This window comes from Zonotrichia leucophrys, chromosome 5 (genome assembly GCF_028769735.1).
Source record: "Zonotrichia leucophrys gambelii isolate GWCS_2022_RI chromosome 5, RI_Zleu_2.0, whole genome shotgun sequence".
Lineage (NCBI taxonomy): Eukaryota > Metazoa > Chordata > Aves > Passeriformes > Passerellidae > Zonotrichia > Zonotrichia leucophrys.
The window spans coordinates 44039494-44060764 of record NC_088175.1 but is presented as its reverse complement, the minus strand read 5'-3'; the positions used below and the strand labels follow the sequence as shown (position 1 = coordinate 44060764).

General features: G+C 41.5%; 2 protein-coding genes across 4 annotated transcripts in view; both read right to left on the bottom strand.

The window, feature by feature from the left end:
• Positions 1 to 2704: 2704 nt before the first annotated feature.
• Positions 2705 to 7044, bottom strand: RPS13 (ribosomal protein S13). The gene is made up of 6 exons (XM_064714972.1): positions 6941 to 7044; positions 6647 to 6695; positions 4932 to 5010; positions 3903 to 4072; positions 3445 to 3545; positions 2705 to 2782 (listed from the first exon to the last, which is right to left on the bottom strand). Exons 1-6 carry the CDS (start codon positions 6961 to 6963, stop codon positions 2749 to 2751), a joined length of 456 nt encoding a protein of 151 aa, XP_064571042.1. The 5' UTR covers positions 6964 to 7044; the 3' UTR covers positions 2705 to 2748.
• A 112-nt stretch (positions 7045 to 7156) lies between these two features.
• Positions 7157 to 21271, bottom strand: part of PIK3C2A (phosphatidylinositol-4-phosphate 3-kinase catalytic subunit type 2 alpha) — a 50410-nt gene continuing 36295 nt past the window's right edge. For all 3 annotated transcript variants that reach the window (XM_064714971.1, XM_064714969.1, XM_064714970.1), the window contains exons 19-33: positions 21062 to 21242; positions 20420 to 20524; positions 19309 to 19401; positions 18931 to 19060; positions 17353 to 17489; positions 16520 to 16689; positions 16097 to 16253; positions 15566 to 15675; positions 14172 to 14379; positions 12309 to 12433; positions 11797 to 11914; positions 11623 to 11704; positions 11101 to 11210; positions 10742 to 10867; positions 7157 to 10170 (exon numbers count right to left, since the gene is read on the bottom strand). In XM_064714971.1, the coding sequence (XP_064571041.1) occupies positions 9988 to 10170; positions 10742 to 10867; positions 11101 to 11210; positions 11623 to 11704; positions 11797 to 11914; positions 12309 to 12433; positions 14172 to 14379; positions 15566 to 15675; positions 16097 to 16253; positions 16520 to 16689; positions 17353 to 17489; positions 18931 to 19060; positions 19309 to 19401; positions 20420 to 20524; positions 21062 to 21242 (2035 nt within the window). In that variant the 3' untranslated portion in view covers positions 7157 to 9987. The remainder of the gene's footprint in view (positions 10171 to 10741; positions 10868 to 11100; positions 11211 to 11622; positions 11705 to 11796; positions 11915 to 12308; positions 12434 to 14171; positions 14380 to 15565; positions 15676 to 16096; positions 16254 to 16519; positions 16690 to 17352; positions 17490 to 18930; positions 19061 to 19308; positions 19402 to 20419; positions 20525 to 21061; positions 21243 to 21271) is intronic.

Here is a 21271-nt window from a genome sequence, read left to right as displayed (position 1 = left end):
ACTGATTTGCAAGAAAGGAGGCTGCTCCTCTGGAAGAGACAGAGGCTGAGAGCTCCTTTCTGATGTGTGCTCCAGCAAAAAGCAGGAAAAAGCTCACACTGGGATAGGAAAAAAAAGTAATCATTGTTCAGATTTGTACCTGCTGAGAGAGCAAAAATTGCCGCTGGAGGAAAAGGCAATGCTGGAAATTTGTACATTGCTGCTGGGAATAAGGCAAACCAGTATATTCTGAGGGTTAAATCAAGGCAAGGGAAGCCATAATGGCATGTGACAGTGACAGGAGAAAGCAAGAGAGCAATGGGACCCAAAACCTGAGAACACCCATAGTGCTAAGGGAGAGGGAAGCCAGTTTGTGCTAGCCCTTAAAAAAATCCATTTTGAGCAAGTATATGCATGTCTGGGTTTATCCCCATTACCACATCTCTCCAGACAAGAGAAGTTACTGTACCTGTACACAGAGTGGCAGACTCCACTAGGTCTCCTGGGCAGCTGGATCACCAGTCCTGAGCTGCCTGGGGCAGTCCTGGTGCTCAGAACATGGCAGAACAGTCAGCAGACTACCTGAGAGTTTCACAGCCCTGCAGCACAAATGATGAACTCAGCTGGTGCTTCCCTTCTCCTCCTGGAGCACGTCCCTCTGACACACTGCTGATTTTCACAGGTTCCAGGCAGGATTTACCCCTGCCAGAACTTGGCCCCACTGCTCCCACAGCAGCTGCTGAGCAGACAGCCCTGGGGCAAGTGAGCCCAGCTCCTGCTGTGGCTACGACAATCCAAAGGGTAAGGGATGGACAATCCCTGGGCTGCAGCAACACCACCAGCAGGTCAAGGCAGGGGATTCTGCCCCTCTGCTCTGCTCCAGTGAGACCCCAGCTGGAGCACTGCATCCAGCCCTGGGGTCCCCAATGTAAAATGAATATGGAACTATTGGAGCAGATCCAGAGGAGGCCATGAAGCTGGTGAAGAGCACTGGAGCAGCTCCCCTATGAAGACAGGATGGGAGAGTTGGGGTTTTTCAGTCTGGAGAAGAGCCTGTGAGCAAACCTCACAGCAGCCTTCCGGTACTGAAGGGCACTCCAGGGAAGCTGGAGAGGGATACCTTGTCAGGAGCTGGGTCCAAAGACACAGGGGGGGTTTAGGTTAGGTATTAGGAACAAATTCTTTGCTGTGAGAGTGGTGAGGCATTGGAACAGCCTCCCCAGGGAGGTTTTAGCTGCCCCATCCCTGGAAGTGTTCAAGACCAGATTGGATGGGGCTCGGAGGTGTCCCTGCCCAAGGCAGGGGGTTAGAACTGAGTAATCTTTAATGGCCAATCAATGCAGGCCATACTAATTTTATGATTATCTCACTGAGGACAACTTACCTAAAACAGCCTGTATGATTTACAGAAGTATAGAATCTTTAGCAACATAAGCAGTAGAACCTCGAATACAACAGTACAATTGCAACACCATTACCATTCCTCAACAAGAGATATGGTGCACGCCTCTTCCTCCATCCTCAGGAAAACACCGTGAGCTCCAGCAAGCTCCCAGAGCGGCCGGAGCAGCTGGCAGCTCGGAAATCCGGGTTGTTCCCGGCCCGGGAGCTGCGGCCCCGCAGGCGGCGCTGCTCGGCCCGCGGAGCTGCAGCGCTCCCGGATCCGGGCGCCCCCTCGCGGCCGCGGCCCGCACCTGCACACAGCGCTCGGCACCGAGCGAGGGGAGCGAGTGAGTCCCGGGCTGCTCCCATGGAGGAGGGACTCGGACAGACAGACAGACGGAGTGCACTTCGGGGCGCGGCTGCAATGCTGCACCTGCCTCCCGATCACAGGTCTGTGTTTAGCTGCGCCATTTGCCAGGGGAATCCCATTTTTCTGCGAAATCCAGGTCCTGCTAGTTATGATCTAGGAAGTAGCTACTACACTGTACAAAAATGACACGGCTTGGATCAATTTACTCCTCAAGGTGATGAAAGTCAAGTAATCCACCCACACTTAAAAACAAGTCACAACAACTCAGAGTAAATCAATTTATAATTTTCTCCTAGAAAACAAAAATTTTTTTTCTCTATGTTTTCCTATGTTTTCTATGTTTCTTCAGCAGAATTACTTCAGGTAAAGCTATCAGAAATCTGGAGACAACAACATTGGCAACAATGATCATCCAATACCTCCTGCTCTTAGGGTTTAGGGAAAACCATTTCAGTAAAGAGACAACATCTGAGAGCAGCTAAAACTGCTGTCCACATTTACCCAAATCTCAAAGATTACTCTTAAAATTACTTACAAATGACAGCAAGTTACTGCCACGGAAATGGCTGAAGTCTGCTTAAGCTCTCTGCACAAGCAACAGCTCCACATGACCTGTGATTAATTAATTAACCTCTCCTGTTTTGTTTTAACCCCTCACCTGCATAACCCCTTCTGCAATTTCTGTATTTCTGCATCTTCCTGCTGTCACTGCTTTCTCCCCAGTTCTGCAGGACACTTCACTAACTTGAGGCTCTCGGGTAATAAAATCCAAACCAGTTTAAGCACGGACACCAACATCCAGCTGGTGTAGCACGTCCAGCAATAAGCATGACCCAGATTTGATACTGCAGGACAGCAATATAGAAACCACAGCCACACACCTGCTTCACCTGGAAAACACCCTGTTCACGTGCAGATTCCTAAAACAAGCAGGAGCCTCTAACACACCAAGCACTTAGAGACAACACAAAGTCAGGTAATGAAAATTTATTCTTTCAGTTAGTCACAGCCAACTCTTATGCGACCAGGGCAGAAGCTGTCGATGATTCACTAAAAAGAGAGGAGAGACAAAAGAGAAATATGAATTGCAGAGATAGTTTTTCAAACTAGTTATCAAAAACAACACTTCAGTTATAAGACTTAACTGTCAGTTAACTACTACCAGCAGCTAAATCACTATTTAAATTTTTTTATGGCCTAAGACTTCACTCTTCCTTTTACAATAAATATCCTAGGGTGACAGCACAAACCCATATATTTAAAGACTGGGCTAGCTGCACTTGAGTCTCCTTGGAGGCTAATCCTAACATCTCTGGGAATTCTATGGTGGTTACCTCTCCTAGAGAAAAGATACAGTTTACTCTTCTTTTTGTCACAGCTACTAAGACATTTCTCACAAAGCTGTGAAAGTGACACGAACTATAAAAGTACCTGAGAACCAAGATTGCAGTTTAAAGTGTTTTAAAAATCACCTGGTAGTGACTTCATTTGTTGGGACATGATTTTTATCCAAGAGTTACAACAGTCATTTAACCCAGGTGTAAGTTTCATGGATTTTTCAGTTACTATTTATGAAAATACTTGTTCTCTGCTGCCTGGTATGTGATACCCATCTATCACAATGCACTCCTCACCCTCTGAGTAACAGCCCCAGCAGAGTTTACAAGACCTTGCAGTCCTCAGTGCCAAGAGGAATGCAGGAGAAGACTTACTACTTCCAGTTGGGTGGCAGCACTCTCTTGGTTTTGTAGTAGCGAGCCAGCCTGTGGATCCTGCTCTCGATCAGAATCAGGCGGAACTTGGCATCTTTGTCCTGGGAAACAAAGTCACATTACAACTCCAGCACCACAACTACTTGGACTTCTCAATACACAATTCACATGAGCTTCAGTAAAGCAAATAATCCACAGCTATTGCTGAAAACATCACATTTCTGTTACTAAAGCTTCAGTAAAATCAGAGCAGGACCAGAAATATATGGTTTAAAAACTGCTTTTAAAATCCTTCTCAAATACCATTTTTCTTGCTCAAAATACCTCCCCAGCCTTAGGAGTTTACTCAAAGGGGGGCTAATATCACATAAGGAGCCTTTGCTTTGTCAAGCTGCAGACAAGCTCCTGTGTAATTTAACAACACAGATACTAAGTTATCCAACTGAAGGAGCACTCACCTTTCTGTTTCTCTCAAGATGCTTTCGAACAGCAACTGCTTTCTTGATCAGGTGATAAAGATCCTCTGGGAGGTCTGGGGCCAGGCCCTTGGATTTCAGGATTCTCAGAATTTTGTTGCCAGTTACAAAGCGAACCTGGGCAACGCCGTGGGAATCCCTCAGGATCACACCTGAAACAAACACGTACATCTTACACTGAAAAGAAGAAATATCACCCACAATCGTGTGAAACTGACCTTACAGTTACAAGCTATCCAAAACAAGATCTTCTCCAAGTTAAAACCTTTCCAGTGGCAACTGAAGAAATGGCAGACAAGGAGTGAGCAAAATACAACTTAGAGAAGCTGAAACACTTTATCTGGGAACACTTAAAAGACAACTGACTCTCCCATCATGCTTAGGTAGGTGAGATGCTCATCTTTGCCAGTACTATGGGGAAATTTTCAACAGGACTCATTAAAGCAATGTATTCAATCATTCTATGGATCCCTCTAGAAGGAATTAATATTGCTTTCAGGATTACAATAAAAAACATTCATTTACACAGCACACATAGCTCATGACCACATAAAGCTGTGTCATGCAAACACTTCAGCTCTGGAGGGGTTCAAACCCCAGAACCAGTCCATGGTGCAGCTGCAGTGCCTGGCTCAGCAAACCCCACAGGGCTCCTGGTATTGGAAAATTTCCTGCAGGAAACTGGGCACACCAAACTTCCCAGAACACCTATTAGTGGCCATTCCTAAGGACAGGCCATAAGATGAAACAGATGCTTCAAGTCTTCCACTTGGAAAAAAACCAGAAACAACCCTGTGTCTCACCAAATATTCTTCCTGCAAGAACAACACAATGTCCCAGTGGCAGGATATTATCCCAGGACTCTCAGTGGTACCCACAGCGAACACAGGTACACCAGAAATGTTGTGTTCTCTCAGCACCTTGTTTGCTATAGGTTGAAAGAACAATTACAATATTACAGTCAGAAAAATGTGGGTTTGTCCCCATTCAGGAGTGATTTATAATCCTTACCAATCTGGGAGGGAGTCAGGCCCTTTTTAGCCAACTTGTAGATCTGTTCCTTTACATCATCAGAAGTAAGTTTCAGCCACTAAAGAAAATTTGAAAAAAAAAAAAAAAGCCAAACTGTTTAACAACTGCTTAATACAGAGGCAAGCTACAGGAAAACTTTTAATAAATGGTAGAAAGAGATGCTTTGTAATGCCAGAAAAAACAATCAAGAACTGAAATTGCACTTTTAATGATCCAGAAGTTTTGAGCATATTATAAACCTATAGTGCTAGTGAAATGTCATGAGGGAAGGCAGAGGCAAAGATGAGTTAAAAACTCCATAAAGCCTCCATTTAAAAAACTCCATAAAGCCTCCAACCAACTGCTTTTTCATCATTTCACTTTAACTGCCACACCAGGAGCACAAATCCAATGTTACAGACAAAAAAAATCACTGTCCTTGGAAAGGAATTCTTCACCTAGGTCCTTTGACAAATACAAAATTGAGAACCATTTAGCCACCTCTCAGTAAAGTAACTACAGAGAGAAGTGAAACATCAGACTTAAAGAATACTAATTAATTAAAGGAACCTACCAAGATAGGACTGTACCTTTTCTATTAATTTTAAGTTAAACAGTACAGATAAAGCCACTGCTTCCACGATTATTAATGAGGAAACAACACCAAGAAGTCACGTTATCCTGACTTGCTATGAGCTACAGAAGCTCTTGGTTTATTTTGAATTTTTATTACTATCACAGTATGAAATAGAAAAGCACAGCAAAAATAAACATGCAAGTGCTCTAAAGATCACCATTTAAGACAGAATTTAAATAAAACTAAGCAAAAAATCCCCACAGAATTAAAAAAAAAAATCAATATAGCATTTGTTCATCCTGTTATTGAACTGTTTCACCATCAGTAGGACTTCAAGCAGCTTCATATGACATTACTTTTAATTGTATCTATTTAACTACAGATTTTGTGTTTATGTTCTCATTTCACTGTTTTTTACTCCATGCTTTTCCACATGGACCACAAATTGTTCTTTCAGCCAACAAAGAGATCCTCCAAGAAATGATCTTGCAAAGGAGGACAGAGACAGCCTTTTTAATTGGAAGTATCCTTGAAAGAACTAAGAGCACACCAGAACTACCTCTTTTAGTCCCCTGACCATCAAATTGGTTGTATTTTTGAAGGCAATCGCTTTTTCCACAACTGCAAACTCGAGTCTGAAAACAACGATTTAATCTCCAGGAATTACCAGCCTACAGACTCGACGTATCTGAAAAAATACTCAAATAGAAAATGAAAAGAGACTTCTTTGCCAAACGAACCATCTGGTTAGAAAGACACCTTGTTTCCTCATTATACTAAGGATCATCTCAGAACCACGGAATTTGCAGGGCTGAGGGACTTCTGGAGATCACCTAGTCCAACCGCTGCCCAGCGCAGGGGCACCTACAGCAGATTATACAGGATTGCATCCAGGTTGGGTTTGAATGCCTCCACAGAGAGAGACCTCTGGAGGAAGCCTGCTCCATCACATGCCAAGGAAGCATTTACACAGGCCACAATTTGAAAGTGATGACGCCAAACACTACAGATCTCGTTTTGTTTCCCTCCATGGGCCCTGCGAGCTGCGCTGTGGGTCCCGGAGCGCGCACGGGGCGGGAAAGGCTCTGGAGAAGGTTCTGAGGAAGGCTCTAGGGATGGCTCTGGGTAAGGTACTCACCGTGGGCACGCTGCGCCGGTAGGGCAAGGCGGACTGGGACAGGCCCTTTCTGCGGGAGGAAGCACATCACACACTCAGCGCCCGAGCTCAGGGACTCGGCCCCGCGGCCCGAGCCTTCCCCGCCCCGCCGCCATGTCCGCACGGCCGCCCGCCTCCCTCGCCATCCCCACATGCGCCGGAGCGCTCCCGCAGCACCCTTCCCGCCCCCGGCCCGGTTCGCGGTGCTCCCCCGGCCCCCCAGAGCAGCCCCGCGGCGCTCCCCGGGCGCGGCCCCGGCCCGGCCCTGCGGCTCACCCGGGAGCGTGCATGCGACCCATGATGGCGGCACAGCGGAGCGAGCAGAAGGAGCGGCCCCGCCCGCGCGCTTCCGCAGGAAGCGTCTGTCCCGGCCCAGCCCCGCCCCCTGCCCGTGGCAGCCAATCAGCGGCGCCGGGAGCGCCCCCCCTCAGCCGTCCCGCCCAGAGCCCTCTCGCCCCGCCCCGTACCCACACAGAGCCGGCCACGCGCTGGGTTTATTCCAGAATAGTGTTTAATGTACGTACAGGAGAGTTACGGAGTCACAGCGAACGGGCCCCACGCGGGGCCATATTGTACATCTTTATTTATTATCGTTTAATGAAAGTATTTGGTTCTCAGAGATACACAGACGGAGGGAGGCGCCCTGCTCTCGCTGCCCCCCGGCGCGGTGCCCCCTCAGGGAGCGCCCGGCGAGGGGCACACGGCGGACCCCGGGGCAGCCCCGGACTTAAGGCGGGTGACGGGGGGCTCTACACAACCCTACAGTTGTAAAAATAGAGAAAGAGCGTTTACCAAAGATCGCACATGCGTCCAGAGACAGGCAGCTGTCGTACAAAGGCAGTAATAAAAAGTTCAGTGCAAAGTTGGAGGTTAGTAGAGGAAGAGGTCCTAGCGCAAGCTGCTGCTCTCGGATACCAACACAAGGTCTGGAGGGACAATTACACTTCTGGCTGCAGGTCAAACGGTGCATAAAAGATGGTTTTTTTTCTTTTCATTAAACAAGATATAAAAAGCTGTTAAAACTACATTTTCAAGCTACTTAGCATACTGGTATATTCCATCCCAATCAAATATTTCCCTCTTTCACATCCATCTTGGTTTTTCTATGTAGCACGGTAAAATTCTTATTGCAACAATCAGTTTTTTTGAAATTGAGAATAGTGCAAAGAGGTGCAAACTTGGTGCTGATCCTCTACACGTGAGGAGAGGCCAAGGCCAGATCCCATAGACAACATAAAATCCATGACCATAAAAAGCTCCAGCCAGTGACGATTTTGAAAAGGAAGGGAAAGGCACAAAATGAGTTAAGCTATGAAGAAGATTAAATCAGAAGTCAGGACATGTGCTAACAGTAATACAGTACTATACTTTTTTTGTTGTTTTCAGTCCAGACAACTGTTAAAACTGCAAATAACTTTTAAATGATTTTAGTTTAATTGTATTTTGTGCTGTAAGACACTGTGCTTTAATAGCAAACTGCAAAAAAGGCAGTCCATATTGCTTTCATTTTATTTCACAATGGAACGTTTCACAAAAACAGTAGTCTACTTTCCTGTGTTTAAGTGACTTGTGATTCTAATGATGGAATGGAGTAAGTCTCAAAAGCATCAAGTGAGCAGGAAATATATCTAGTTAGTTATATAGTTTATTATTTACAGGCTATATACTAAATGAAAAATATGCAGAGGATGCCTACTACAACTGGGATTTGTTAGCGCCCGTTAGTATTGGCCCAGTTTCTAACATTCAAGGTATCATTAGCTTTTGAACTGCAATAATTCCTATGAAATTGGACCGTGAATCATTTAGGCACCAGGAGATTCAAGTTTACTTCTCACTTCTGAACTGAAGGGAGATTGGTCAGTAGCAGGGGAAGGAAAACTGGATTATAAAATAGGTTTTTAGTGTTGGGTAGATAGAAGGCTTTCCCTGTATTGTGTTCTCGTTCATAGCTGCATATTTCACTTTAAAAGTTGGTTTCACAATTTTGTACTAAAGAAGTGTGCAACTTTAGAGCTTTCTTTACACAGAACATGAACATCCTAAATCCCAAATAAGGTGAACAAAAAGGTGACACCTGTAGTGCAGAAAGGCCTAATTAAGTAACCAGTGGTATTAATGGGAGATAGTGACATTTGCACTCCACTGTCACAATATATTCAAATCTAATATTCCTTGGAATGAAGTATTTTAGTTCTTACTGGGAGTGAGAAACAGTATTGCTGTGAACTGCTAAAGGAAAAAAAAACCCAGCCAAGTTCCTCTCTCAAAGCTGTTAATAGGGACTAATTTCTGGCCTGCAATTCAGCCAGCAGTGGTGCTTTTCAATTAGAGGCCACCCTTTCCCTGGAAGCACAGATGCAAATGCCACTTTGGATTAGTGTTTGAATCTGTTCCACACTTAATCACTGCAGTATTGAAAAGTTCTAGAAATTACAACAAAAATCCCCACTGAGAAGCTGGGTACATTTCCTACAGTACCACATTCAGCCAGTCTTCATTCAATTTTTGGAGACCATGGGTAGAAGATGGAGTAGAAAAAAAAACTTATTTAAGTTGAACAAATTGTGAAGATTAGTATAAGTGATGCTATTTGTAAATAACACATCCTGGGAAAAGGCTTCCAGTAGGACCTGCAAGGTATCAAATATGAGAATGTTCCCCCTGTATAAGGAGCTCAAAGTTAATATGTATACATATTTAAATACCAGAAATGAGGTAAAAGAGAAGCATTTGAATTATAAGGCACCATTATTTACAACTTCCACTATTGGCACTCACTCCAATAAGTCTCAGAGAAGCATGAATCTGGAACTAAATGTTTTTAAGGAATTTTTCCAGCCCTTCAACCTTCATTTCTACAGGTGTGTGTGCAGACACCAAAAGTTTACCTGTTGCTGTTTCTGTGATGTCTCAATAGTAGTGGGAATGTAATCCTAAAATATGCAACTTCTTTGATGTTCTCCAGCATCGTGTCGTGGATGACACAACAAATTAAAAGCAGAAATGCACTGCATCCTCAGGCCTAATGACTGAGTTATGGCTCACCCAACCAGCATGGTCAAACTGCTCATCTCACCTTCACTGATGGATTAAAAACCCCTTCCTTCACCCACAACTCTCAAATGCTTCCAAACGATGCTTTGATAACATCACACGGGTACAAACCAGTTTCTTTGCAATCCTCCAAATTAGGCTACCTGAACATTGGTCCAATATATCTGTTGAAATGGAGAGTCTCTTGCTTTCAGATGTACAGGTTATCTTCAAGTAGGAAGATGCACAAAGCACAGGTGACCACAACTGTTCTGGTGTGACTGAGTTCACAGGTAGGGCACAGCAGTCAGTCGATACCAGTTCACAGTCTCCTTGCTCAAGTTGAAGTCCTTCAGTGGCAGTGTAATTCCACCCAGGAAGAAGTTCTCACGTAACGATTCTGCACTCAGCACACTTAACTGCAGCTCCCTCTGCTTCAGAGTCTCCATGCTGTATCCGCTGTACACCAGCTGCGAGGTGAAGGCAAGAATTTTCTGGTTAGCCAAAAGAAATTACCCAGACTGCCCTTTCAGTGCCTGCCCAGGCACTGATAGATGTCTGAACTACGCACTGTGCCCATTCAGCACATCCCTGTCTCACATAATGGACTGAAGGACATCCCTGCTTTATTTTGTACTCCCAATGTTAGGTGTTTAAAATGACTGAAGTACTATTTACACACCAAGACTTCTGAATTCATTTTTCTCCACATCATGAGTCAGTGAATCCAGGGCAAGGGGGAGTTTTAGTTTAAGATTCCTTACCTTTTCCATATCACTCCTCAGAGTCAGACTGAGGAATTTCTGCTTCCTTGTAACAGCACACTAACCCACTAAGATGCTCTAAAAGATCTTTATAAGATCTTCTGCTTTATATTTAATCAGGGCACAAAGTTTTAGGAAACAATTCCTTTTCCATTTATACATATTCACTTTTTTTTTTTTAGACTATTTTTAGTCTAAAGCAGTAAGACTTTAATTACTGTTTAGAATAAGAGATTCTAGTAAGCTACAGGAAGTTGTCACATGAATTTTAACTTGCCATTTCATTGAAAGTTGGGTTTCTCGTCTTCCGGGAGATTTTGGTTTTGCGTTTGGATGTTTTGTGCGTGTCTGGAAGTAAATAGGTTTTCACATAGGGATTTGGATCTGCACCATCTTCTGTAACCTACAGCCAAAGAAACAAGACAAGTTAGAAAACTAATTAGGGGCTAACTGCTTATTTATTTTCAAGTGTGCAGACTTTGCAATCAAGCTAATCAAAAGCAGCAGTTAATTAAGCAGGCAGTTGGAAAATTTAGAAGAAAAGAGAGAGTTTCACCATTCCTGCATCCATCTAAGTCAAGATGGTAATTGAGAAAATGGAAAGTTTTTGGCAGTGAGTGCAGTATCTCCACTTACCAGGTCTTTGATGTGCATCACCATGACAAATAGAGTGCTATTTCTATATGATATGGATAGCTTCACTTCTCCTCCCACTTTGCCTGAGGTAGGACTTGATGGACTTGTATCTGAAATAACAATTATTTCTTCTGTGATATTTTCATCACTACTACACTGACTTATCACATATGGGAAAAAATACAAGTCTTAGACCAAGTTCAGTTCTTGATTTTATTTCTAGCTCTCTAACAGGTGAAAGGCTACAGGCTTTAAGGGTTTTTGCATTCTCTTGCAAGAACCAGCCTGGAGCTTTGGAGTGAAAAATCTGAATAATTCAGGCAAGCCATAAACAAGCCCAAGTCATCACACACTTTATTGCAATTTTTGGTATGCATGTCCTTGAAATTGTATGTAGGCACATTTGGAAAGATACTGATGCAGTTTTCAATGAGAGAAAACTCCAGTTAAGTAAAAAACATTCCAAAGACTCACACTGTAAATGTGTCAAACTATATAATTCAATTTATAAACATCCCTTACCTGCAGATCTGGCTATTCCATCTATTCCTTCCACTTTGTCATCACGAAGTAACGGATGGAAAAAAGTATAAACAAGATCACACTAAATTTGGAAGAAACGTTACATGTTAGTTTAAGTGCTAAACACCACCAAAACTTGAAAATTTGCATTTGATTTAAATTACATATACTCACTTCTGCCACCTCTGGAGAACTGTTCATCAGGCTCTGTATGTAGCTGTTGAGCTCCACTTTTCTTTTGGCTGCTACATCTTTGATATGTGTTCTTCCCAGAACCATCTTATTAGGAAAGCTACATGAGAAGAACAACACAGAATTTTCAGTTATTTTATCAGAACTAGGTACAGTGGGATTCCATTGTCATTTCCATCCTTAAGTGATGACCTGTGGGGTTTTGTTGCCAATCCAGAGTGGAAACACAGCATGGGTTATGACACTCCAGAAAGGCAAGGAAATATTTATAGGTAAGTATTATATGTGATATGACAACAGACCACAACACTGATATGCTCCTCTGGATCTCCACCTTAAATCTGAGAGACAACTGCTCTCTCCCTTAATTGCCAGCTTTGAGGTCTAGTTTGCCCCTCAGCAGTTTTGTCTCCGTTTCAAGCTATTTCTTGCTCCACCCAGCTGGGAGCAGTTTTGTTGCTTTGGTAATAGTGATGAATGAGTTAGGAACATACCCTGGTAACTTCCAAAGAGGAAAGAGAATGCCAAGTTTGTTGTGGAGCTCCTGGAACTCATCAAATGTTCGGAAGACAAATGTTGGCTCAACTTGCCCTTCTCTCAAAACTCTCACTACATAGATCTGCCCAAAACACAAAAATAAAAGTATTTGATATAAAAATATTATAAAATTACTTAATAATATAATTTTCTTCATAATCAACTCTTTCTCCTATAGTAATCCTTCCCCTGAATACATATCCCATTATTATATCCCTCATTCCAACACTGGCATTTCACAGTAGAATTATAAGTAGCCCACCATGCAAAGTAACATCACATGGTCTTCCCACAAGGTAGATCCACAGCTGACAGATGAAGGGTGATGATGAAGGTAGGTAAGGCTGAACTGTGCACACTCTCCCTTTGAAGCCTCATTGGAAGTCCAGGTATGCAAAATGTTAACACTGGTGCAGGATTACATTAAGACAGGTATCCGTGGGGCCAGAACTACAACAGAACCTTTCAGGTGTATTTTTTTCAATTTAATTCCCTCCTGATTCTAAAGGATTCCACTTTTAAAGTGATCATTTGGCAGGAGGATGCAAGTATTGTGAGTACAGTCATAGGATACATTCACATTATTTAAGCGAAATGAAGTTTGAGAGCTGCACAGAAAATTCAGTTCAGTGTCCTCATTTTATGGGCAGAGGACTTTTAACATATAATTTAACTTTTAAAATCTAGACAGAATCTAGACCATCCTAACCGTTTCCTGGAAGAGGCGAGGCTGTTTTGGCTTAGACCAGGATACTCAAATTCATTTATTATACAGTGATTCAGAACAAAGCTCCTCACTTCCAGCATTAGTCAGATTTGTTCTGCTTTCCCTTGCTGGTGTCTTACCAGATTAAGACACTTACAGCAAACATAGCTTGGAAATAGTTGTACATTTACATCTATCAATATAGCTCATGTTATTAAAAAGTTCTGGACAATGTAACTTGAGCTGATTACTCCAGCCCAGCAAATAGCAGTAGAGAAATAAAACAACTAAAAAATGTGAAGAAAGTTGCACATCTGCAAAGGAATACAAACATTAAGTCTCCAAGTGTAACCCAGGTCTATTAAAATCCTGAGGGGAAATCTCAATGGGTGGTGTATCTAGTAAGACTAAGAGTATAAGTGCATTAGTAGAGGAAACAACGCTCTAACTTAGGAGGAACAAATCAAACTTTAATGGAAGGTCAGACCAAAACCAGAATTGTGTCTGATTTTACAACTCCTACTCAGGAAGGAGCCATTTTACAGAAGGCAGCTACAAAAAGCCCATCAACATGACTCAACTTTCTGTATTTTAAAATAATCTCCACCAACACTACTTCTGCCCTTTCTACTTCCTTCTAGATGCTTTTCAAGAGTTTTTTTCATTTTGCAAGATATTATGGGATGCTAGAAATGCCAGTCTGTACTCTAGCAGTGCTGCTGCTGCTGGCCAGCAGCTCAGCACCCACACAGCTGCTTGCTCACTCCCTCCCCCTCACCAGTGGGACAGTGGGGACAGCAAGAGCAAGAGTGAGAAGATCCGTGGGCTGAGATAAAGACACTTCTGAGGAGGGAATGTGATGCAAGACAATCGCCACAGCCCACAGGCAGATCCATGCTCAGCCAGTTCCCAAACAGCCACCTTGGAAAACAACCCTCTCCCATCTCCTGCTTTCTTCCTCTACAGCCACCTTTTATTGCTGACAGTGACATTATACACTGTGGAGTATCCCTCTCCCTGGTTTTGGTCAGCTGTCCCTGTCCCTTCCCTGTGTCTTGCTAGAAGAAAACACCCCATTATCCTCCCTGAGTGGAAACAGCTCCCAGGTACTTACATAGTGTTTGTCTGGGTTGTATCTCTTCTGGTAGGTGAACACAGACACTTGTTTGATTCGGCCGTCTTGTTTGAGAGAATAGGTTTTAGCAGAGAACGACAGGATGGGCTCATCATTAGAGGGCAGACCTGAGAAACGCAGCTGAGCCAAGTTGTGAATGAAGAAATTGAACTTTGTGGCAACACTCCCCAGACTGGATTCGATCAACCTAGAAAAAGGAAACATCAAAACACACAAAAGTGGTTCTGTCAATGCATCAGACTCAAGCTGAAGAAAAACAAACCCTATTTCTTACTGACAAAGAAAAGGTTTTTGAGTGATCATTGGGATATATAAATAGTATCATATCAACATTTAATAGAAGACTCAGTATCCAAATTTGGATTAGGTTTTTAGTGAAGACGTGAAGGCTTTCCAGACACACATCCAACTCTGGAGCCCTGGCAAGACATGATGGACCTGTTGCAGCAGGTCCAGAGGAGGGCCACAGAAATTATCAGCAGGAGGAGCACCTCTCCTGTGAGAACAGTCTGAGAATGGGGATTGCTCAGACTGGAGAAGGCTCTGGGGAGATCTTACTGGGGCCTTTCATGGGGAGGCCATTCCTACTTAAAAGGAACTTATACAGAAGATGGGGACAAACTTTTTAGCAGCACCTGCTGCAAGAGGACAAGGGATAAAGTGTATGAGGACAGATTCAGATTAGATATAAGAAAGAACATTTTTTTACAGTAAGAGTGGTGGAACACCAGAACAGGTTGCCCAGAGATGTTGTAGATGCCAGGCCATATTTCTGAGGAAGTTCATCTAGTTGTGGATGTCCCTGCACTGTGCAGGAGGATTGGTCTTAGATGGCCTTTAGAGGTCCCTTCCTGCCTAAACTTTTATCTGATTCTAACCATTGCAGTTTCCTCTGTGTATCTGAAGTACAGTAACACTTTTACAACACATTGCAACATCTCAGTTACACTGTATGCACTCCTCCACTTACACTGGATCGTCATCCCTCCCTCCCCATTGTGCAAAAGCACTTCTCCAAGAGAGAACTCCTTCACCGTGCTTTCCATCATATACTCCGCTATTAAATAATTAAGGTGTATTCAAAATGTAACTGTTAAACAGCCAGACAGAATTATTTACTCTCAGCACTTTAAACAAATATTTATTTCACACCAGGTCACCCCTAAAATCTGCAATGTACTTTAGCACAAGCATTACTCTTACACAAGATTGATCTTACTTATGTAGTTAACTGATCTTTTATGATTATACAGTGTAACTGTTTAACTTGTGCAGACACGCTTGTGACCATCCCTAGTAGGTTTTTTCCTATCAGAAATCTTACATTTAGAGGATGATACTGGGAGATATTTTAGTTTTCCCTTTTCCAGTACCTTGTAAAGAAAATGGTGGCTTCTGCATCTGTTGTTTGGGGCTGGAGAGCATCCTGGACATACTTCAAGTCCTGAACCCCACTTAGTTCTGGTAGCCCAGAAGAAAGCATCTACAAGAAATTGAAATTTAGTTTTAAAGCAATAAACCCAATATGATTTTATACTGAAATGATTAAGACTTAGACCCTGAAATTCATCTGTAGCTGCACTAATTTGCTTAATAATAACAGCAATAGACAACAATTACTTATAATCAGCAGTTATTCACTATTTCCGTTGAATTAAAAGCAGTTAAAAACTCTTTGCAGTGCAATTTGTAGTAGTATATTAGTTCTAATTTTTCAAGAAAGAGGTAGGCAGTAAAAAAAGCTTAAAAGATTCCAAATGAAGCTTTCCCAAAAAGTAGATCAGATGTTTCTGGCTTTTAAAAAAAAAAACAGCATTATGAATTTCTGCAGCATAAAAAGCATAGTTTTTAATACAACCCACATAAGAGATCTATCAATTCAATTGAATGTGAAAAATGATTACCAGTGAAAGTAGGTTAAGGAAGAGGCTGGCATGTTTCCTTATCAAGTTGTAAGCTTGGCAACAGAGATCCACGAACAGCTGAAAGCGAATTGTGGGTTTTTCCCCACCATTAATGACATAAGCCATATCTGATGTCAGCACAAAAGGAGCTCGATCCCTGTTCAAAAAGCACAGAATTCATGAGTTCATCTTAAGGTCTCTTTGTTGTCATGTGCTTCTTGCTGCCCTCCATCCCCACCCTGAGGTCATGATATTAAATATTCCATTAATGCTATTTCACGGGTTTGGGTTGGGCTCCTCTCCCAAGGGCTGGCCCAGGTTACACAGCACATTCACACGGCACTGGACCTACAGCAGATCTCCCAGAGAACACTTGGAAAGAAAATCACTTCATTCTCCACAATGCTTATGTACAGAAGATACCTTTTAAAGCTCCCAAACATTTGTGCATGCCCCAAAAACTTCCCGAAGTCAATGTGGAACATATGCCCGGTGTTGCGCAGCATTATGTTATCGTTGTGGCGGTCACAGATCCCCAGGACGTAAGTGGCTACACAGCATCCTGCACAAGAGTAGATGAAGTTCTCTGAAGCCTGGGAGGGAGAGAAAAGTAGTGAACTGAGATGAAATATCAGTGGAAAAACATAATTCATGTATTCAACAGTCAATTTTGATGAGTGCAAAATCCAACCCAGGCAAAAATCCAGACCCTAAATTTGCTTTTTTTACTGCAAATAGCATTCTTCATATAGTTAGCTTTGCCAAAATCTCTTGACATCTCACTTTCTAGCAAAAATGGTTATTTTGTTTTTTACATAAATCAAAGAGAAAAGAGGAGTCAAAGATAAATAACAAAACAATGTTACCAAAGAAAAAGGTACAAGACTCTTATTTCCAATGTATTGTAATTATAGCCCAAAGAAACATTTTAATTTTTGCATCTCACGTGTACAAGAGGCTACTGCTCCTAAACTACAATCAAGAACAGCCACTATTCCCTCCTCTTAAATTTAAAGTACATTTTTTCTATATCCAATAAAAATTTTTGATGAGAATCTGAAGAATCCATCTGGCTCCTTTTTATGGGAGGGGATTTTAATTTGCTGTTTTTCAAGTATAGAAAAAAATTAAGTTTCTTAAATATACAAACCAAATATTTCAATGCAAGACCTGGAATATGAATTTCTTCTTTTATTAGATTGTACTTAGCCCTTTTAAATGATCTTCAAAAACAAAAACCAGTGCTGAAAAGTTACCTTTTCATACTCCTCCTCTGTAGGATTATACTTCCTCAACCATTCAGCCAGAGGCTTGTCCTTAAAAGAACCTGTCACTCCATACTCCACTTGAATTTTCCTAAGTGTATCTGAAGCAGGAACAAGCTCTACCATGCCTTGATATAGAATAAAATAAAGTGTATTTAGCCATCTCCTTAAATGATGATGCATTTTTATTATTCATTCCTAACAATGATGAATCTTACAGTTATAGACCAACCTCCTTGAAAACTTGGTCTTGTGTAAAAATAATTCTGTTAGTCCCCCAGGCATTTCCACAGACTATATTACAAAGTAAACCATGAAACGTAGCAATCCAACTTAGATTACTTCACTACAACTAGTTACAGTTGCTAGAATGCACACTTAAGTTATACTTTGAATAATTAGTTTCTACCACATAACTTTTACTCTAAATTGGGCAAAATAATTTGATGCTGGCAATTCCCATACACTGATAGTGAATTAATCTAGTAACTTTATCTGCTGTCAACTGTTGAAACAGACCAGACAGTGGGCTTCATATTTGGCCTTACTTTGGAGAAATAATTTACTAAAAATATTTGTACAGCTAAATCATAAAAGAAAAACATTTAGTTGATTAACAGAATTTTACTTCTATTTTGGCAAGAGCTACTAAAGGTACATCTGTAATTTACATCCATTTGACTCCCCCCCTTCAATCTCTCGAGTACTTTAAGGACACTAATATTAGCAACAAGAAAAAAAAAAGCTACATAAATCAAGTCATCATTCAGAGTAGGAGGAAAAGCCATCTGTTTCTCTAAAAAGCAAGTCTTCTACATAAATAGAAGCTTTTTGCTTAGTTTTGCCAACCTAAATTTCCATCTTTTCCATGTATTTAAGAGTTTTGGTCATGTTGATCATCTGACTAAAGAAATATTTAATTTATTGTTTATCCTCTTAAATATCTTTGGTTTCTATTGGCTAGCTCTAGAGAATTAGCTAAAACTAGGAAAAAGCATGTTCAAGGTGCAGGGCACAGTATTTGCACTCAGAGTTCTGTGACCTACTTTCAAACCCCAGAGACAACTTCATCTTGCCAAGGAACTTTCACCAGAGTATGACACAAATGCTGGGGGACACTGTGTGTGCATGTCAAGGGCTGGTTCAAATTTTTCTTCTTTTTGCACATTTCAGTACCAGAATGATACTCCCTGACTCAACTGCAGCAGATTCCAAATATTTCAGCATTTTGGTTTGCATTGGAATACTTTCACCATAATTAAACTTTCAGAATGAGGATTGCTGTAGCAACATGATTTTCTTGTGTTGCAGTAAGAGCAACCTTGATTTTTATCACTGTATTTGTTTGTCCCACTGTTCATTGACAACAGAACACTCAAGAAAACAAAACTGGATGCCACTCAGCCATCAGGAAATTCAGAACAATTTAACTTATTATTCTCTCAAGTACTAAAGTTCCTTGCAGTGGAACTGTTCCTTGGCACCTTCTGCCCAGAGGTTTTTCATTATCAATGCGACAATAAATTGAAGGGGGGAAGCAAAGATTAAAAACAACATCTAGTTTAGCACCTCGGTCTTTTCCAGTTGAGAGACACTTGAAGATAACCATCCTTAGATCCAGTCCCTCCTGCAGCCAGATCTTATCCATGATCTTAATCATTTGTAAAGCCAACATATCTTGTCTCAGATCTTCTCCAACCTTAAATGGAAAAATAAAAGTTAACCAATGACACAGTAAGCTTAAAAGAGGAACAGACTACAATTAAACTTTCATTTGTGGTAAATGTTTATGTTTTATGGACTGTTCACATGTTGGTTTCTAGATACACAGGAGCAAACTCATGGAATAACTAAGCTTATTGGTCTATGCTATAATTAACTGATACCAATGAAATAGTGATTATCATTCAACTTCTTTATTTTCTCCAATACACATGCAAGGCCTACCTTAAACATCACATTAATTTCTTCTCCCAGCGGGTCAGCATTAATCAGTGCAACTTTGAGCGGTACTGCATTGGAGCTGAAGAAAGAACAGGCCTGCAAGTAGATTTAATGTCAAGGGTCAGAAAGGACTATTCCTGCTAGCCCAGAAAACAAGACACTCTGACAACAAGCAGGTTTGACACACAATGTGTCTATTCAGACTTTTAACATTTCCATTGTGGTGAATACGTGCTTCCCTTGAATAACAAGCCCTTTGGCTGTTATTTGTTGAATTCTTGTACAAAAGCCAACAGTGCGGCACAGTGATGTTTCAAACATTCTGAAGGGAAGAGTGAATAAAACATGAATAAATATTTTATTAGCAGCTTTCTCTTGAAGCCTAGAAGATGTCTTAAAAATGTGTATTTGTGTGTTTCACAGTATCTTCTCATGTATCTGCTTTCAAGTCCCTGCTCATGATTTAATAGTTACAGCAGAGAAGGAAAGCGAGATGAGCTGTCTCTCAAACACAGGATTAGTTCAAGCATTTACAAACCTTTAGGTTTTCAGTCATGCATGATGATATAATCAAGACTGCGGCTGAGCAGATATTGTCAAACCTTGCAGTGTTCTGGAAAAATAATTTACCTGCTTCTCCTACATTATTACTTGCTGGACCTTCACAATAAAATAAAGCTACTGCCTCCCTCTCCAGCATATCTGGACACAATCAGTATCAGGCAGTTTCACATGTTTCACAGTATTTACTCACTGCTTGAACTTTATATTCTTGGTCAATTTCCTCTTTTGATTACTAATGCACACAGGACTTTTTCATGCACTTTCAGAATTGCTGGTCTCAGGAGACAGGGTCTGAAGATGTAATAAGTTATTACAGATATCTGTCAATATTTTTTAACACAAGTGCCCTTGTTGGTTTTACACTGTATTTGTACACATTTTATCTTTGCTCACCAAATTTTGCTGCCTTATTCAATCAGCATTTTTGATTAAACCCCATCTCCACAGCATAAAGAGCTTTCAAGCACTTGAAGTGGTCTTTTTCATTTCTAAAAGCTTTATCTAAATGTAATTCTTACAAAAGAGTTTTGAAACCCTGAATGTGCAGTACCTTAATATTCAACTCTTTTGCCACAAGGCTGGGATTGAGAGGCAAACGGCATTTGTTCTTCAAGAAAAACAACTGCACACGCTCCATGCCATTCTGCAAGGCAGCCTGCAGACAGAAAGAAAATTCAGCTGACATTTTCCTCACTGAATCATCTACAGAAAACTTCTGGACATAATTACCCTGAAGGCACTATTTTAACTCCCTAATGTCAAAGGAATGCCAGAAACTACAGCTCCTGGTTTAGCTATGACAAATACCTAAGCCTAGCAATGTAACACTCATCGCACATGTTTGTGGGGCTTTTTTTGACTGAACCAGATGACAGCATCCCACTCCATCAAACTCTAAGCTCTATCATCAGCACAGAACCAGATATCCCATTCCTTTGCATGATGAGATCATTCTTCAGCAGTAAAAGGTTTAAATTCATTGCCAGTTGATGATACACAGAAACCATCCTATACTTTCTTGCCCTATCACCTCACTACCAAATGTTTCAGGTGACAAACTTGACAAAGGCATCAACTTCATTAAACTTTGCAGAGCAACAGGTTCATAAAACTTCCTATACATTTACATAACATTTTGAATTTAGACTAAAAAGACAAGTGGATTAGTTTTGAATTAAAAATATATACACACCTGCCGAGCAGATCCACTCATTTGCTTTACTCTTTCTGCTACCATTCCAAAGAGCTGCACTAGCCTGGTCTGCTTCTCCAGCTCTTCCCTCAGCCTTTTTCCACAGACTGAAAGAAAAGCTCCAAGAATTTGCTCATATCTTACACCAAACTTTGTATCATACAGTGTATCCTTAAGAAGCCTGAAATAAAGGATAGAAGTTAAATTTTC